Genomic DNA, 16,808 nt, shown 5'->3' on the forward strand with positions numbered 1-16,808 from the left:
TCTCATATCACTATTCGAAGAAGGGCAGGAGAATGCTCCCTGTATCTTGGCCAATGTTTACCCCTCAACTAGCACTGCTAAAGCAGACCATCTGGCCATGTATCTCATTGCTGTTTGTAGGAAATTATGGCGCATAGATTGGCTGTTGTGTTTCCTTATATTCTAACCAGGGCTGAACTTCAAAAGTACACGTTGACTTTAAAGCATTTTGAGATCCCCTGCAATCATGAAAAATGCTACGTAGGTGCACATCATTTCATTTGTGCTATCATCCACCTTTGTCTTACAGATTTAGTCCCGCATTCCAAATTGCAGTTCTGTTCTTAGTTATGAAAGCTCTTCCATCCCTCATTGAATATTCACATTCAAACTGTTTGCTTCATAAAACAGAGTATAATGGCCCAGGCCACAATCATGTCCATGTATACAGAACATTCAGCAGCATTATTGCAGGAGGTGCAGTAAGTAGAATTTCCTAGTAGACCATTTTTCTTTCCAAATTCCCAACTGAGTGTGACAGAGATGGGGATGAGAAAAAATATTTTCTCTGAGGGTTGTTGGTCTGTGGAAATTTCTTCCCTGGAGAGCAGTGGCAGCCAGGCAAGTGAATATTTTTAAGGCTGCACTAAATTGATTCTTCATTGACAAGGGAGTCAGAGGGTTTAGCAGGTAGACAGGAGAGTGGAATTGAAGATATTGTATGTTTAGTTCAGAGGAGTTCACAAATAGATTCTGATTCTTGTGTGTTGAACATCACATGTTTAATGGTAATACATAACTATGTACATATATACAGGGTATACCCCAAGCTAGGAGCTAACTCAATACTTGCTCTGCACGGGTCTCTGTTCAGCCCAAAATCGGCTCTAGTCTCTTGACATTACATTGGACAGTAGTGTTTTGCAATCCCACATTAATCCTTGCTATGTCAGATACCCTTATACTACAGAGCTACAATCAGATCAACCACGATCTTACCAAATGGTGGAACAAGCTTGAGGAATTAATTGATCTACTCCTGCTCCTAATTCATATCTTTGTATGACCTGACCTATGGAAGCATGGCTGTCCAAAACTGAGATTCAAACTTGCACTGCTGGTTAAAAATGTAGCAACTGAATTACAGCTTATTATTCACTTATTCTATAGATGATGTTTTCACACTGTTCTTAATCTCTTCCCTTGCAGTGGTCTGATTTGTAAAGTCAGTGCAGGGAACGATGTGGCCTGCCTTACTACCAGCCTACTGGCAGCTCTGGCCAAATTGGAGCCTCGACTGATCCCGCTGGTTCTTGCATTTCGTTGTTGGGCGAGGGTAAGCATTTTCCTTTTGAATCAAATGTTTTCATCTTAATCATGATGGTGATGAACACTAAGCCGTTCTTTCAACATTTGGGATTAATAGTCACAAGGTTATCCACATCTGTATTGTTCAACTAAATATCTGAAGTTAAGTCCATTATTCTGAAATATATTCCTCAAAAAAATTCTACAACAAAGAATTGTCACAAAACTTGATATAGGTGCTGTTTTCTTTCACTCGGAGATGAGAGAAAAAAAGCATAGTAACAAACTGAAACCAGGAATTACTCGTGCAATTCATACCAGTAGGAGAGTGGCTCACTGTCAGCATACCTGTCTTTGAGTCGGATAGCTGTGGGTTTGAATCCTACTGTAGGACTTAGGGAGATAACTAAGATCGAATTTTCATTACAGTGCTGTATAAGTTTGCCTTGTCAAAAGTCTATAGTAAATATGTGGCTCAGTGCCACACCATGCGCTCCCAATTGCCTCCTCAACAATAATGAAACACAGTTGGCCCATGTTTCATAATTGGCCACAATATAATAGCAGTCAGCACTGAGCTTGAAGAAAGCTGCCCACTAAGAGTTAGCAATCTCTGTGACCTGGATTTCCCTTTCCCTGTAAAAAGTCTGACAACACCAGGTCCTTTCCCAACATCAGTTTGAATCTGGCGCCAAGTCAAGAGGATCTTCAGGTGTCCTACTGCAATGATGTCATCAAGCAGGGTAAGCAGTCAATTACAATGAATTATTCTCTCAGAAACCAGGAAATAAAATGTGTTGACCTTTTCATCTTTAATTAACGTTTTACTGAGAGAATACTATTAAGATAGTAGCTGAAATATCACAGATTTCAAAAAGAATTTTTATAATGTGAGTTTTAATGGCAAAATTTGGTATTCCACAATTATAAAAGTAGCTTTTCAGACTGGTGAGGCAGTTCAGCAGAAATTAGGAACTTTAAGAACTTAATTACATTTTATTCAACAAGGTCTAATTTTAATAAGGTTTTTTACAGCAAGACTAATAGCATAAAAGGTCAATTTATTTGTCCTTCAGTGATTTCCACTTGATTTCCACTGCATTCAGGGAGCCATCAACAATGCACTTTGAGGAAATGTAGAATCACTGACAGTAACTTCTGGATTTTCACATTTAATTTTATATGTGCAGACTTCAAACATTATTGTAATTTTCAGAGGGGTAATGACAGTAACTACTGACAATTTCACCATCATTGCTACAGGGTACTGCAAAATCCAGGCCATTATATTTTATTTCCCAAAAACTATTTAATTAATTCTCTCATGTGAAAACGTGGATTGCTAATCAAGGTATGCAGCTTTTCTAGTAATGGCTTCTCTTTCCACCCTTATGCTATCACCTCAGGAGCCTCCCAGAACCTTTGGTTCTGTTGACCTCATTTGCAAGCTGCCCCTTGGCACTCGTTCAATTTCCATGTGTACACTGATGACACTTCTCCTGGCCCTCTACTGATTCAGTACTATCAGCCTACCCACCTAATATCCAACCTTGAGAGGAGCTATAGTTTATTTCTAGCCAGTCATTGGAAACAGCAAAAGCCCCAACATGAACCCCATCTCTCTGTCATTAACTCACTCCCTTTCCCTACCTGTCAGCTCAGGCTGCACCAGAGCTTGCACGTTTATCACCTTGTTTGCCTTGAACTGTTTTTCCAACCTTACATCCTGTACATCATAAAGACCATTTACATGCACATTCATAACATTGCCTGCTCCTTTTTTAAAATTCATGCATGGGATGTGGATGTCCCTGGATAGGCCATTTATTGCCCATCTTGAATCGTCCAGTCCTACAACACTTCAAATTTAAATCTCTCATCCTTGTCTTTAAACCCCCCTGTGACCTCGTCCCTACATATTTCTGTAACGTCCTCCAGCTTATTCTTCCAAACTCTGTACTCTGCTGCTGATTTATTTTACAAATCCCTGTCTTCATTGTTGAGCCTGCTTTCAATTGCATAGCCACGTGCTGTAAAATTCTTTTCATAAATTTCTCTGCCTCTCCACTTTCCTCCTGTTCTTTTAGACCCTGCTTAAAGTCCATCTTTTTGACTTATTTCAGCCTTTCCTCACAAAACGTATCTTCTTTGGCTTGGCTTGGCTTCCATTATTCTTTCATTTCTGAGAAGCACCATGAAACATATTCTCAAGTGCTGTACAAAATTCTTTACTAGTTTTCATATTGTCCCATCACCTAGTGACTGTTGATGAAACAATTCTTCTGTCTAATATTTAGAAAACAATAGATTGTAATAAGCTGTTTTTACAATTGCCTATTTAACATTCTTCAAATCCTTTTTTGTTTTAGGTGTGCCACATAGACTGTCAAGCAGAAGGTGGCATCCCCTCCTATTCATTTACATTAATGGTAATCTTTTTCCTTCAACAAAGACAAGAACCTCTTTTACCAGCTTACTTGGGCTCATGGGTGAGGATCATTATACTTTTTCAGTGAGGAGCTCTCATTCTTCTGTTCTCCTTCGATACATATCTAACTCTGTTTAACTTATTATAAAAAGTATTAGAAACGTCAAGTGATGTGGCTGACTCTTTTCTAAAATTACAGCAGCATATATATTTACACTTGATGCATTTCTTTTCTTTCATGGAATGTGGTTACCACTAACTGTCTCTAAGTGAGCGATTTTAGAGGCAGTTAAGCGAGAACCACATTACTGTGGATCTGGTGGCAGTTTCCTTCTTTAATGACATTAGTGAACCAAAACAATCAACAATAGTTTCAAGGTCACCATCACTGATGCTAGTTTTCAATTCCAGATTTTGTTAAGTGAATTTAAATTCCACCAGCTGCCATGGTGGGATTTGAACCCATGCCCCCAGTACAACCTAGCCCTCTGTGTACAAGTCTAGCGACATTATCTCCAAGCCACCACCTCGCCCTAATATCAATGTTCTGCTGTGCAACTAAGACAAAGTGTTGTAGAAACTATTCTCAGGCAGTGGTGCAAAATGGTTGGGGTTGGATTAGCCACTCCTGCTCTTTTTGCACCACTGACCAACATGCATTTCTACCCAAAAGCCTTTTTATAAAATGTGTACTGTAACTTGTTCCCTCGGTGGGAAGAGTTTGTCACTTTTTTGTAATCCTAGATTGAAGGTTTTGACTTGAAAAGAATCGATGAGTATCACCTGAAAGGAATACAGAATGATGAATATGTATTATGGGAGCATAGACCAGCAAACTCTGGGGAAACAAAAAACACAAGCAATGGAGATGGCAAAAGCTCTAATAAAGCAGACCACAGAAAATCTTCAAATAAAAAAACAGACATCACTGAACCTAATAACCAAAGTAGTTCAATGAAGGAAAAACAAGGCAAAGTAAGTGCAGTGTCTTCTCTTTGTTTTAAGGATGCAGTTATAATTTATGTGCTGTTGTCTTCTTAGATTTTCACTGTTTATTGGGTAGTGCAAGTATTAGAACTTGGTGTAAAATTACCTCAATCTTATAGTATTTTAGTATTAACTATGAACTGTACATGATCAGGGCAAAATTGTATTGATAAAAAAAAATCCCTAGCTGAAAGAATTGTACTTCCAATCCAAAGGGTTATAATTGTAATTTCAAGTCTCAATAATATTCATGTTTGTATTCCCACATGAGGAAAGCTTTTGAAGGTTGTTAACTGGACAGCTTGTATTTGAATATGAAAATGTAACAATAATACCCTGCACCATTGAAACTCTATAGATTTGCCTACTGAATTATGGGTGGTAACTGTGTATAAACCCACACTCCACTCTGCTACCTGAAGGGAGAAGTATTCAAAGTGAAAATTTGACCAGAATGAAAAATATCAATGAGAAATAAATCCAGCTAGCAGAAGTACAAGAAGGGAGCATAACTGGAATATATGTTTTTAAGGTTTTTACTACCTCTAAATGTAGATAACTCAGCATCACAAACCATAATTATTTCAATTAACTTTATAATCTCATTGATTTACAGCTGAACCTGTTTAAATATATAGTTCTAATTCCCAAGTTTCTAATTTGGAGGTAACTTTCTGTAACCTAAGAATTTTGCATTGAAAGTAGTTTAATTTATTATATTGACACAACTCTGATTTCTTCCTGGTACTGAATTTTTTAATTGATTCTTTTACTGACACAAAGACCTAAAGAGACTTAAAATTAATTGTGCTTTCTCACATTTTTCTTAGGCTGCATTGAAGTTTGGTTCAGCACACCAAGTTTCTCTTGGACACCTCTGGCTAGAATTACTGAAGTTTTATACTCTGGAATTTGCATTGGAAGAATACGTCATCTGCATACGGGTAAAAGATCTTGTATCAAGAGAGCATAAAAACTGGCCGAAAAGGAGAATAGCCATTGAGGGTGAGGTGAACATATACTTAAAATAACATTTGATATGTGTAATAAATTTATTTATTTATTTTATTAGTGTCTCAAGTAAACTTAAGTTAACACTGCAATGAAGTTACTGTGAAAATCCCCTAGTCGCCACACTCAGGTACACTGAGGGAGAATTTAGCACAGCCAGTTCACCTAACCAGCATGTCTTTCAGACTGTGGGAGGAAACTGGAGCACCTGGAGAAAACCCACGCAGACACAGGGTGCAAACTCCAAATGGAATGCTCATCAACCAATTAAAGTTTAATTTTTTTGATGAAGTAAACGTCTGACAAATTGCAAACTCCAAAATGATAAGATTGTACCAATATTTTGCACTAAAGAAATGAGCTGAGGTTTGAAAGGATAGTAATTAATTTTGCATTAGTGAATGGATCCTTTTATTTTATTTCCTGTCTTTGTTGTACAAATGTCAGTTTGGTTCAGGGGTAACATTCCATCTCTTGTGGCAGAAGGTTGTGGCTAGGTAGTTGATTGCTAAACTCAGCCAGAAGGTGACTACAACATTTTATGTGTTGTTGATAGGTTAAACTTAATAATTAAAATAACATCAGTGGAAAATGTTTTGAAAATGTATTTCTCTCTTATTGCTTCTCTTAGGAAGAGCCTTGTTAGTAAAAATTACTCATGTAACTGATGAGAACTGCATAGACAGAGGAATTTCGATGGAATTTTGGGTACTGAATGGAAAAAGGGATACGGGATTAATGCAGGAAGATGGGGTTGAGGTAGTTGATTAGTCATGATTGACACCCTTTTTTATACACCTCTTGATTTTCTTCTCCACTGACTTTCACTGGAAAGAACTTTGGACAGAATGTAGAACGACTATTTTCTGTCATCTTCTGAGACAAATTTCACCAGCTGTGTGTTTAACCTGGAATTAAAGCCTGGCCTTGCAGATGAGAAGTCTGTATTAACTCTAAGTAATTGCTATGCTCAGCAAAGGAAAACATTAATTCAAATGTTACTGTAAGCTTTTTTATTCGAATTTTCCTTCATTCAATTTCTTTTAATTCTTCCAATCTCTCCGTATTTTACACTGTGGAAATGTCAGCATTGGACTGAGGTGGGCACAGTAACAAGTCTCACAACACCAGATTAAAGTCCAGCAGGTTTATTTTGTATCATGAACTTTTGGAGCGCTGCTGCTTCATCAGCTGAGTCACCCACCTGATGAAGGGAAAGTACTCCGAGGTGTTCCAAGACTCCTTGTTATCCATATTTTACTGACTTTGAAATGTACTGAGGTCTCAGTAGTAAATTCTTTGCATTTCACACATCTCCAGAATAAAACATTATAGGAAACAGAAGTTGAATAATTTTAAACACACATTTCAAAATTTTAAAATGCCCTAGACCAGGGATTGGCAACATTAGTTACAAGAAAACCATTTTTAAAATTTAGTCAAAATCAGCAAGGTCTTAAAAGTCACAATGCTGTTACTCAAATGCCTGTCAATTTAAAAAGCAAGACAAGACAGGAAATGATTATACTTATATTTGCCAAAATGAAAAAAAAACTTTAATGCAATTTCTGCTGTTGGATTTCTTTGAAGAGTTGTTTGATATCTGGACAGGTTGCAGAACATATTCCATCAATCAAGGCCAGTGACCACGAGTCCTTAATGAGCCTGCATCTTCAGAGCAGCAAATTGCCAACCCATGCCTTAGATAGTCTCCAAACTAAGTCATTTTGATGGTCCTGTTTTCTGAGAGTTCTGTTATGAATGCCATTGAAGTATTTTTGAAATGTTGGGTAATACAATTGATGTGTTTTTTTTAACTAGATCCCTTTGCACTAAAGAGAAATATTGCTCGGAGTTTGAACAGCCAGATGGTGTTTGAGTATATTCTGGAACGATTTAGGACTGCATACAAATATTTTGCATCTCCTCAAATGAAAGACGGGATTAAGTTAAAATCAGATGCCAGAAAAAAAGGGAAAGTCAACAGTAAAAAGCCTGTAAAATCTGAAGAACGTTCAGGGAACTGTTGTTTGCCACAGAAGGGAACTGCAGTAAAGAGAGATACTAAAGAACCTTCCATCGATGGAGAAATTACAAATGGAACTAATGACTGTGTAATACAAGTATATACTAATGCAAATGTTGAATCTACTGCAAATGTTAGAAAGGATGTTGAGCATTTGGAATTGGAAACTGTTTCATCTTCCAACAATGGAATTGCAGTGAATTTTAAAAATTGTGATCTGGGGAAGCCAGAGGTTGACAACTGCACAAGAGATCCAAGTGAAAGATTACTCAGTTGTGATTCAGTTGAACAATCCACTAGAACATTTGAGGTGGCTGATTCTTCAGAGAGTTGTTCAAAGCAGGCAGGCCTGGAAGAGTTAGGACATGGGTCCATGGAAAATACGATGCCACCAGCCAGTTTGCAGTTGCATCGACATAAAGACAGTTGCAAACTAGGAGTACATTGCTCAGAAGGAACAAATTGCACTGCCAATTGTGTTTCAACTACCTCACAAACTTGCACAACAGAAATTGAAGCTCCTAGCTGCGCTGTTATTGATGACACTGGAAATGCATCAGAAACAGGGGAACTACATTATGTCTTTGAGAAAAGCATCCTGACAAATGGAAAGGCAAGTTATCCTTTACATTTGCATGTACTGACCGATGTATCTATTGAGAACATTTTTGTTAAAAAAAATTCATCACAGGCTCCCTTGAAATTGCAGGTGCAGACCCATCTACACAATTTGCATAACATTTACCCAACGTTTTCAAGGCTTTGTGTGATATTCCTGAACAGACTTCTTCCCCACCTTTGACATTTAACTATTTTTAATAATGAAGCTAAAATGCTAGCAATCAGAAACTGGGAACTGAAGTATCATGGATTGAAGGTGGGCCTCAGGTTACACAAACAGTCTAATTGATCTGCTTTTACAGATCCCTAGCCAGGATAACCACTTAGCTCGAGTCCAAAATGCATATGTTTTAACTGCAGTAGAAACATCAAAGTTTATGTTTTAGTGGAAACTATACTTACAGTGGTTCAAAGATGTTGGAAGTGTTACTTTTTTAATTTCATTGAGGCTTTCATCCTTGCACTTCAAAATTATCAATTGCATTTGATATTCTTCATGAATATATTGCCAAAACATATAATCTGGCTTCAATTTTTAGTTTAATTTATGGTATAACAGTAGTAGCCACTTTGTATTAGTTGGGGATGAATACTGGATTGAGCGAGGTTAGGCCACCTGGATGTTTTTGTAACATGTATTGTTGAGAAAAATGAGAGATTCGCTTTTTGAATCTTGGGTAATGCTGCAGTCTGAGAAAGAGTAATTGGACAGAGAAACTTGGATGGCCTGAGATACAGTAATGAAGTAAAGAGGATGATCAAAGGAGATAAAATTTAGGGATTATTTGGAAAAATGGGAATAATTGGAGGCAGAGGAGGAAGATAGCATATATAGTCTGAAATTTCTAGATGGGGCTTTAGGATAACTGGAATCAGGCAACAAGATGATTTGTAGCTGTGAGTACTTGAATTACCATGGCAACATAACAGATATTGGAAAGCAGGGAGAGGGCATTACATTTTGTAGTCCGAAACAAACATATGGTGAGCACAGAGTGACTGCAGTAGGATTTTGAACTATTATCTCTAATTGCAAAATTCATCACAGCAAACCTCAAAGAAAAAGAAGAAAAATATATGTCTTTTAGCAAAGGCAAAAGTGAAAACAAAGAAAATCTTTGGAGGATTGGTATTTTGTTTATATTTGGTGTTGCTGGATTAAAATCATCATTAGTTGAGTTAGAACTTAAGATGTCTGCAGAGAGACACACAGGAGGGAGTCCATAAGAACATAAGAAATAGGAGCAGGAGTAGACCAGCCCCTCGAGCCTGCCCTGCCATTCAATAAGATCATGGCTGACCTGAAGTGGCTCAGTTCCACTTTCCAGCTTTCTCCCCATAACCCTTAATTCCCTTGCCTACCAAAAACCTATCTACCCGTGTCTTAAATATGTTTAGCGAGGTAGCCTCCACCACTTCAACGGGCAGAGAATTCCAGAGATTCACCACCCTTTGAGCGAAGAAGTTCCTCTTCAACTCCGTTCTAAACTGCGCCCCCCTTATCTTGAGGCTGTGCCCTCTAGTCCTGCTGTCCTTTCTGAGCGGGAAGAATCTCTCTACCTCTACCCTATCCATCCCCTTCATTATCTTATACGTCTCTATAAGATCCCCCCTCATCCTTCTAAACTCCAACGAGTACAGACCCAGTCTATTTAGTCTCTCTTCATAGTCCAACCCCCTCATCTCCGGTATCAGCCTAGTGAACCTCCTGTGCATTCCCTCCAAGGCCAAAATATCCTTGCGCAAATGCGGCGACCAAAACTGCACACAGTACTCCAGCTGCGGCCTCACCAGTGCCCTGTACAGTTGCTTTTATATTCAATCCCCCTCGCTATAAAGGCCAACATCCCATTTGCCTTCTTGATCACCTGCTGCACCTGCAGACTGGGTTTTTGCGACTCATACACAAGGACCCCCAGGTCCCTCTGCACCGTAGCATGCTGCAGCTTTTCACCCTTTAAATAGTAATCCCTCCTACTATTATTCCTGCCAAAGTGGATAACCTCACACTTGTTAACATTGTACTCCATCTGCCAGGTCCTCGCCCACTCGCTCAGCCTATCTAGATCCCTCTGCAGACTTTCCACACCCTCCGCATAATTTGCTTTTCCATTTATCTTCGTGTCATCAGCAAATTTCAGCACCCTACATTCAGCCCCCTCCTCCAGATCATCCATATAAATGGTAAGTAGCTGAGGCCCCAGCACCGATCCCTGCGGCACTCCACTAGTTACAAACCACCAATCAGAATAGCACCCATTGATACCAACTCTCTGCCTCCTATTAGACAACCAATCCTCTATCCACGCTAACACCTTACCCCCAACTCCATGCCCCCCAACCTTCTGAAGCAACCTTTTGTGCGGCACCTTATCAAACACCTTCTGAAAATCGAGAAACGCCACATCCACTGGTTCCCCTCTGTCTACCGCACTAGTCACATCCTCATAGAATTCCAATAAATTCGTCAAACACGACTTCGCCTGAACGAATCCGTGCTGCGTCTACTCTATCAAACATTCTTCTCAAGGTGCCTCACTATTTCTTCTTTGATGACGGATTCAAGCATTTTTCCAACAACAGACGTTAAACTAACCAGCCTATAATTCCCTGCCTTTTGTCTGCTACCTTTTTTAAACAGCGGCGTAACATTAGCCGTTTTCCAATCTTCCAGCACTTCCCCAGAATCCAGCGAAGTTTGGTAAATAATCACTAAGGCGTCTACTATCACCTCTGCCATTTCCTTCAGAACCCTGGGATGCATTCCATCGGGTCCTGGGGACTTGTCCACCATCAGTCCCGCTAGTCGATCAAGCACTACCTCTCCAGTGACAGTAATCGCATTCAGGCCCTCAACTCCTACCATCCTTCTATCTTTAATATCCGGCAAACTATTCGCGTCCTCCTCCATGAAGACCGAGGCAAAAAACTTATTTAAGTCCTCAGCCATTTCCTCATCTCCTGCTACTAAATCCCCCCTCTCATCCTCTAAGGGTCCAACATTCACTCTAGCCAGCCTCCACCTCTTTATATATTTATAAAAACTCTTACTGTCCTTTTTTATATTTAGTGCTAGTTTAGCTTCATAGTCTATCCTTCCTTTCTTTATCAACTTCTTAGTCAATCTTTGTTGATTTTTAAACCTCTCCCAATCTTCTACTCGCCCACTACTTTTAGCCACTCTAAATGCATCAGCTTTTAATTTAATATTCTCCTTTATTACCTTCGATAACCACGGTTGATTATCCCTTCTCCTACGTTCTTTCTTTACCATCGGAATAAATTTTTGCTGAGCACCGAAAAAGATCTCCCTTAAAGATCCTCCACTGTTCCTCAGCAGTCCTACCGACCAATCTGCGCCCCCAATCTACATTCGCCAATTCCTCTCTCATCCTATCGTACTCCCCTCTGTTCAAACAGAGGACACAGGTTCAAGACCCTACTTTCTCATCCTCCATCTGCATCAAAAACTCAACCATACAATGATCACTCGTCCCAAGAGGATCCCTCACAACAAGATCCCTAATTCTACCTGCCTCGTTACATAACACCAGATCTAAGATAGCTCGCTCCCTCATCGGTTCCATCACACGCTGTTCAAGGAAACTATCCCGGCAGCATTCCAAGAACTCTTTCTCAAGCCCACCGCGTCCAACATGGGTCAACCAATCAATATGTAAATTGAAATCCCCCATAATTATCGCCGTTCCATTTCTGCATGCATTATTTATTTGCTTGTTTATAGCCCGCCCCACCTCCAAGTTATTATTTGGGGGCCTATAGACCACACCCACCAGCATCTTCCTCCCCTTACTGTCCCTTATCTCCACCCACAACGATTCCACGTTTTGCTCTTTGGAGCCTATATCTTCCCTTACTACCACCCTGATATTATCCTTAATCAGCAGAGCTACCCCACCCCCTTTTTCCTCCCGTCTGACCTTCCTAAACACTTGATACCCCTGGACATTCAGCTCCCAGCCCCTGTCACCCTGCAACCACGTTTCCGTAATGGCCACCAGATCATATCCATTTGTGCTGATCTGCGCCACCAGCTCATTCACTTTGTTCCGAATGCTTCGTGCATTCAGATAAAGTGTCTTTATCCCAGCCTTTATCTGGACCCTATTTGAAGGAACGCTACCAACCTTTCTCATGCCCCCTATTCCCTTTATTATTGGGACATGCTCAACTTTTTCTCGCACCCTTACCCTCTCTTTTACTTTAGACATTGTAATTTCTCCCAACCCCGCACCCTCCCCGCCCCCCCTAATTGGTTTAAAGCCCTATCTACAGTCCTAGTTGTACGATTCGCCAGGACTCTGGTCCCAGCACGGTTCAGACCAAGACCATCTCATCTGAACAGGTCCCACCTGCCCCAATACTGGTGCCAATGCCCCATAAATTCAAACCCATTCCTCCCACACCAATCCCTGAGCCACCCATTCATCTCTTTAATCCTACCTACCCTACGCCCATCTGCACGCGGTTCAGGTAGTAATCCAGAGATAACCACCTTGTCGGTTCTGCTTTTTAATTTCATTCCTAGCTTTTCATACTCCCTCTGCAGATCCTTAGTTCCCATTTTGCCTATGTCGTTGGCACCCACATGCACCACAACGACCGGATTCTCACCCTCCCACTCCAGGTTCCTCTGCAGCCCAGATGAGACATCCTGGACCCGAGCACCAGGCAGACAACACACCCTTCTGTATTCTTTATCCCTGTCACAAAGGACAGTGTCTATGCCCCTAACCACACTATCCCCAATAACCACTACATTCCTCTTTACTTCTTCCTCCTTGTCCTGTGTCTGCATCACTGTACCGTGGGCTGTTTGCTCATCAACCTTACAGCCCTCATTATTGTCCACACTGGGAGCAAGAACCTCGGACCTGTTGAGAGGCTGAGGCCTTTGGGTCCCCCCCTCCTTCCTCCCCACTCCCCCCTCCTTCCTCTCACCCTTCCTCCCCACTCCCTCCTCCTTCCTCCCCCCAGCAGCACCCTCTTGTTCCTGACCCTTAGAGTTAGCCAGTCTAGGGGGTGTGGATCTCTCTTGCACCCCATTATCCAGGCTACACTCCCTATCCCTGATGAGTCTCAGAGGTCCGCTCATCTACTTTGAGCTGGAGCTCTTCAAGCAACCAGCACTTGCTGCAGACATGGTCACTGAGAAGGACCTTGGGGTCCACCAGCTCCCACATCATACAGAAACAGCACATCACATGCCCCTCCATCACAGTCTCTTAGTAATTACTGAACACAGTTAAGAATTTAAACTTACCTGGCCCTTTTCTCCCAAGCCCTTTGATCCAAAGCCCTTACAGCTCACTCTCTGCTTCCCTCTCACTCCACTGCCCACTCCTGACACTGCCCGCTGTCTACAGCAGTCCTCCTTTTAAACTTTGCGCAGTAAAAAAAGATCCCTTCCCACAAAGCCCCGTGGCCCACTTCCTGTCTAGTTTTTAAAGCTGAAAAACCGTTACAAAGCCCGCAAAAATCTTTACAAAGGTAATCGCTTATCTTTACTCCATGCGACTTTCACTCCGCCCGCTCCAGCGAACAAGAGACCAAGTGAGGAAAGGCAAGTTGCCATAAGGAGAAAAGCTCAAACCCCCAAGCGAAGTGTAATGGACTTCCAAAAAGAACTAGGTAATTTTATGAGCAAAATTTAGCTAGTTTTTGTGAATTATTTCAATTTCATATTTTGTTATGTTTAAAATTGTTAATTGGGATATCTGGCCAATTGTTGAGGAAACAACATGGTCACTGAAGAAATCAGAAATTGTTCAATTTGGAGCAGTTGCTGGATGTCTCTCAACTGTAGAAAGAATAACTGGTTTTGCTTATTTTGTGTCAGCTAATAATTTATAATAATTGGTTTTTCCAAATTACCTATATTTGTGAAAATCAACATGATTAACTTCATATTAGTTATTTCACCCAATCATTTAAATCTGGGCATTTTGAACTTCCTGTAAGGCTGATAGAAGCACATCATCATATGTATGCATTAGTGACATAAACTAAAAGACAAGAACTTTATGTAGAAATATCACAGTCTAAAACTAATACAAAGATGGTAAGCCACAAATGTTCATGGTAAGTTGAGCACGTTGGGTTAAAACAAATTATCTGCAAATTCCATGCAATAAATGTAATTTGCAGAGTTTTCAGAAAGGAGCAATGATTGATCCCTAATATAGGTGCACTGTGACGGCATTCATCAGACAGTTATACGAAGTGTTCTGGAAAGGGTTAGTCCAGTAGCCCTGGATTGAAGGAAATGTGCTGTATGATTTGGCAGCAAGTAGGCTGGAGGTAAATGTTTCTCATTTTTGAGAAATTCCATCCTTGTGGGAAAATACTTGGGTATAGTAGCAAAGCTGATATCAGCAATTCAATATTTAGAAGTATCATCACTTGGTTAAAGATCATATCGATGCTCATCTTACTTTGATGTATAAGTAGTACAGCAGTCTTAAGAGAGTAATAATCATTCTTGGAGTATTTTAAGTTAATAAATGTTTCCTGTTATCTTCAGCCACCAACAATTGTGTGCAGTATCTGCAAACGAGATGGACATTCAAAGAATGATTGCCCAGAGGATTTCAAGAAGATTGATTTGAAACCTTTGCCACCTATGATAAATAAATTTAGGCAAATTCTTGATCTAGTCTGCACAAAATGTTATGGTAAGTTCAATGCCATTACATGATTAATAACGTAAGTATTGGTTGCATAATGTTATGGACTTATAGAAAATGGTCTACCATCTTAATTGGAAAAGTACTAAGTCAGTATTGGTGCACTACTTGTTTTGTTTCACTTGTGCTAGAAGTATGTGATCCATTTGTCACCATAATATTTGTAAACATTTTAATTTCATGTGAACAAAAATCCAATAATTTACCGTTATCAGTGTAGTATTTTCTAAAGACAAACAGTGAATTCATGCAACATTTTTGAATTACAAACTGTTTGATGGAACCAAAAGGTTGTGACACTGTGATGAGTGATGTGTTAGGTTCTTGATTCATTAGGGAGTCTGGAGTAATGGGGAAAAGGCAGAAGAATGGAGATGAAAAAAATATCAGCCATGATTGAATGGCAGAGCAGACTCGATGGGCCAAGTGGCCTAATTCTGTTCCTCTGTTTTATGATCTTATGATGTTTGTTCTGTACGAAAGCTTGATACTATTTCTTGAACTCTGAAGTTGAGTTTACTCTTACCTTTGCTACTACCTAGTGCATATTTTTTAAAGGCTGAAATTATGGCGAGAATTTTATGTCTTTCAGCAGTGCGCGGGAGGCTGACCCAGAAGTGTGCAGTCCACTGATTCCTGCATAGGAATTTTGCTTTTTGGCCACACACTCTTGCCCTTGCTCCTTTCCAAGCTTACAATTAGCATCAGGAACAGTTTCTCATGCCTGTTTTTAAAAGTGCCACACCATGTTAAACTCTTGTGACTTGAGTTAATATAACAAATAATATAGTGTTGAATTTTGGTTGCAGCTGCTCTCACAATGTAATATGAATAACACCTCGGTGTGAGGGTTCTGAGAATCAGTACTTTAGGTCATTACATCATGCAGTAAAGGGGTAATGCTACAGTCACGGCTAGAATTGGACAGTCGCTCTGCTCTCAGAATCAGTCTTTATTAATCATTTTGAAGATGCAGAAAAGATTGTAAAAATGACGTTAAAGATCGTACAGACTCTGCCATCATCCTTAGCCAGTATGTTGGTATGTTCACTCTTAGTCATGGTGTCAGGCATTGTCTACCACCTCGATGTGCTGCCTCGTCATAGCTACAGGAAATCACTCCCAACTTTTTTAGGTCCGATACCTGAAAATTCAATGGGCAGGCAATGTAAAATTGTAGATGATTGGGTCATAAATGAGCTTAATAGCTTTTTAATTAGTTTTTAAAGAATGGCAGCAGGCTGCCAATTTAGTACCAGCTGTCATCTTTTCTCAGAGACAGGCATGAGGATGTCAGGTTGGGGATCCAAAGCCATCGCACTTGATGTGGACAGCATGCCTGATTTTTCAGATGCAAACAGGAACTAACACTTTTTGAAGTACAAGCTCAAGTAAACATAGAATTGTTACAGCACAGAAAGCAGTCATTTAGCTCGTTGTGTCTTCACTGGCTTTCTGAATGAACTTCTCTCCATAGCACTGCATGCTCTTCCATTGCAGGTAACAAACTTATTCCCATTTGAAAGCCTCAATTTCAGTCAGCACAGTCCAGACCTTAACCACATATGGTGTGAAAAGTTTTTATGTGGTTTTGCTTCTTCTGCCAATTACTTTAAATCTACACCCTGTTGTTTTCGACCCTTTCACCAGTGGGAACAATTTCTCCCCATCTCCTCTGTCTTGATTCCTCATGATCTCACCAGCGGGATTTGCAATTTCCAGATTTTGTCAGATCTTGAAT

General features: G+C 40.1%; 1 protein-coding gene across 5 annotated transcripts in view; it reads left to right on the forward strand.

Moving 5' to 3' along the window:
- The window catches only part of tut4 (terminal uridylyl transferase 4), a 78,727-nt gene that overhangs the window by 33,096 nt on the left and 28,823 nt on the right, over positions 1–16,808 (forward strand). For all 5 annotated transcript variants that reach the window (XM_080195459.1, XM_080195461.1, XM_080195462.1 and 2 more), the window contains 6 exons: positions 1,189–1,315; positions 3,657–3,776; positions 4,460–4,690; positions 5,533–5,707; positions 7,535–8,352; positions 14,905–15,055. In XM_080195459.1, the coding sequence (XP_080051585.1) occupies positions 1,189–1,315; positions 3,657–3,776; positions 4,460–4,690; positions 5,533–5,707; positions 7,535–8,352; positions 14,905–15,055 (1,622 nt within the window). The remainder of the gene's footprint in view (positions 1–1,188; positions 1,316–3,656; positions 3,777–4,459; positions 4,691–5,532; positions 5,708–7,534; positions 8,353–14,904; positions 15,056–16,808) is intronic.

Source organism: Carcharhinus amblyrhynchos, chromosome 9, assembly GCF_965287045.1.
Source record: "Carcharhinus amblyrhynchos chromosome 9, sCarAmb.v2.hapA, whole genome shotgun sequence".
In the NCBI taxonomy this organism is placed as follows: domain Eukaryota; kingdom Metazoa; phylum Chordata; class Chondrichthyes; order Carcharhiniformes; family Carcharhinidae; genus Carcharhinus; species Carcharhinus amblyrhynchos.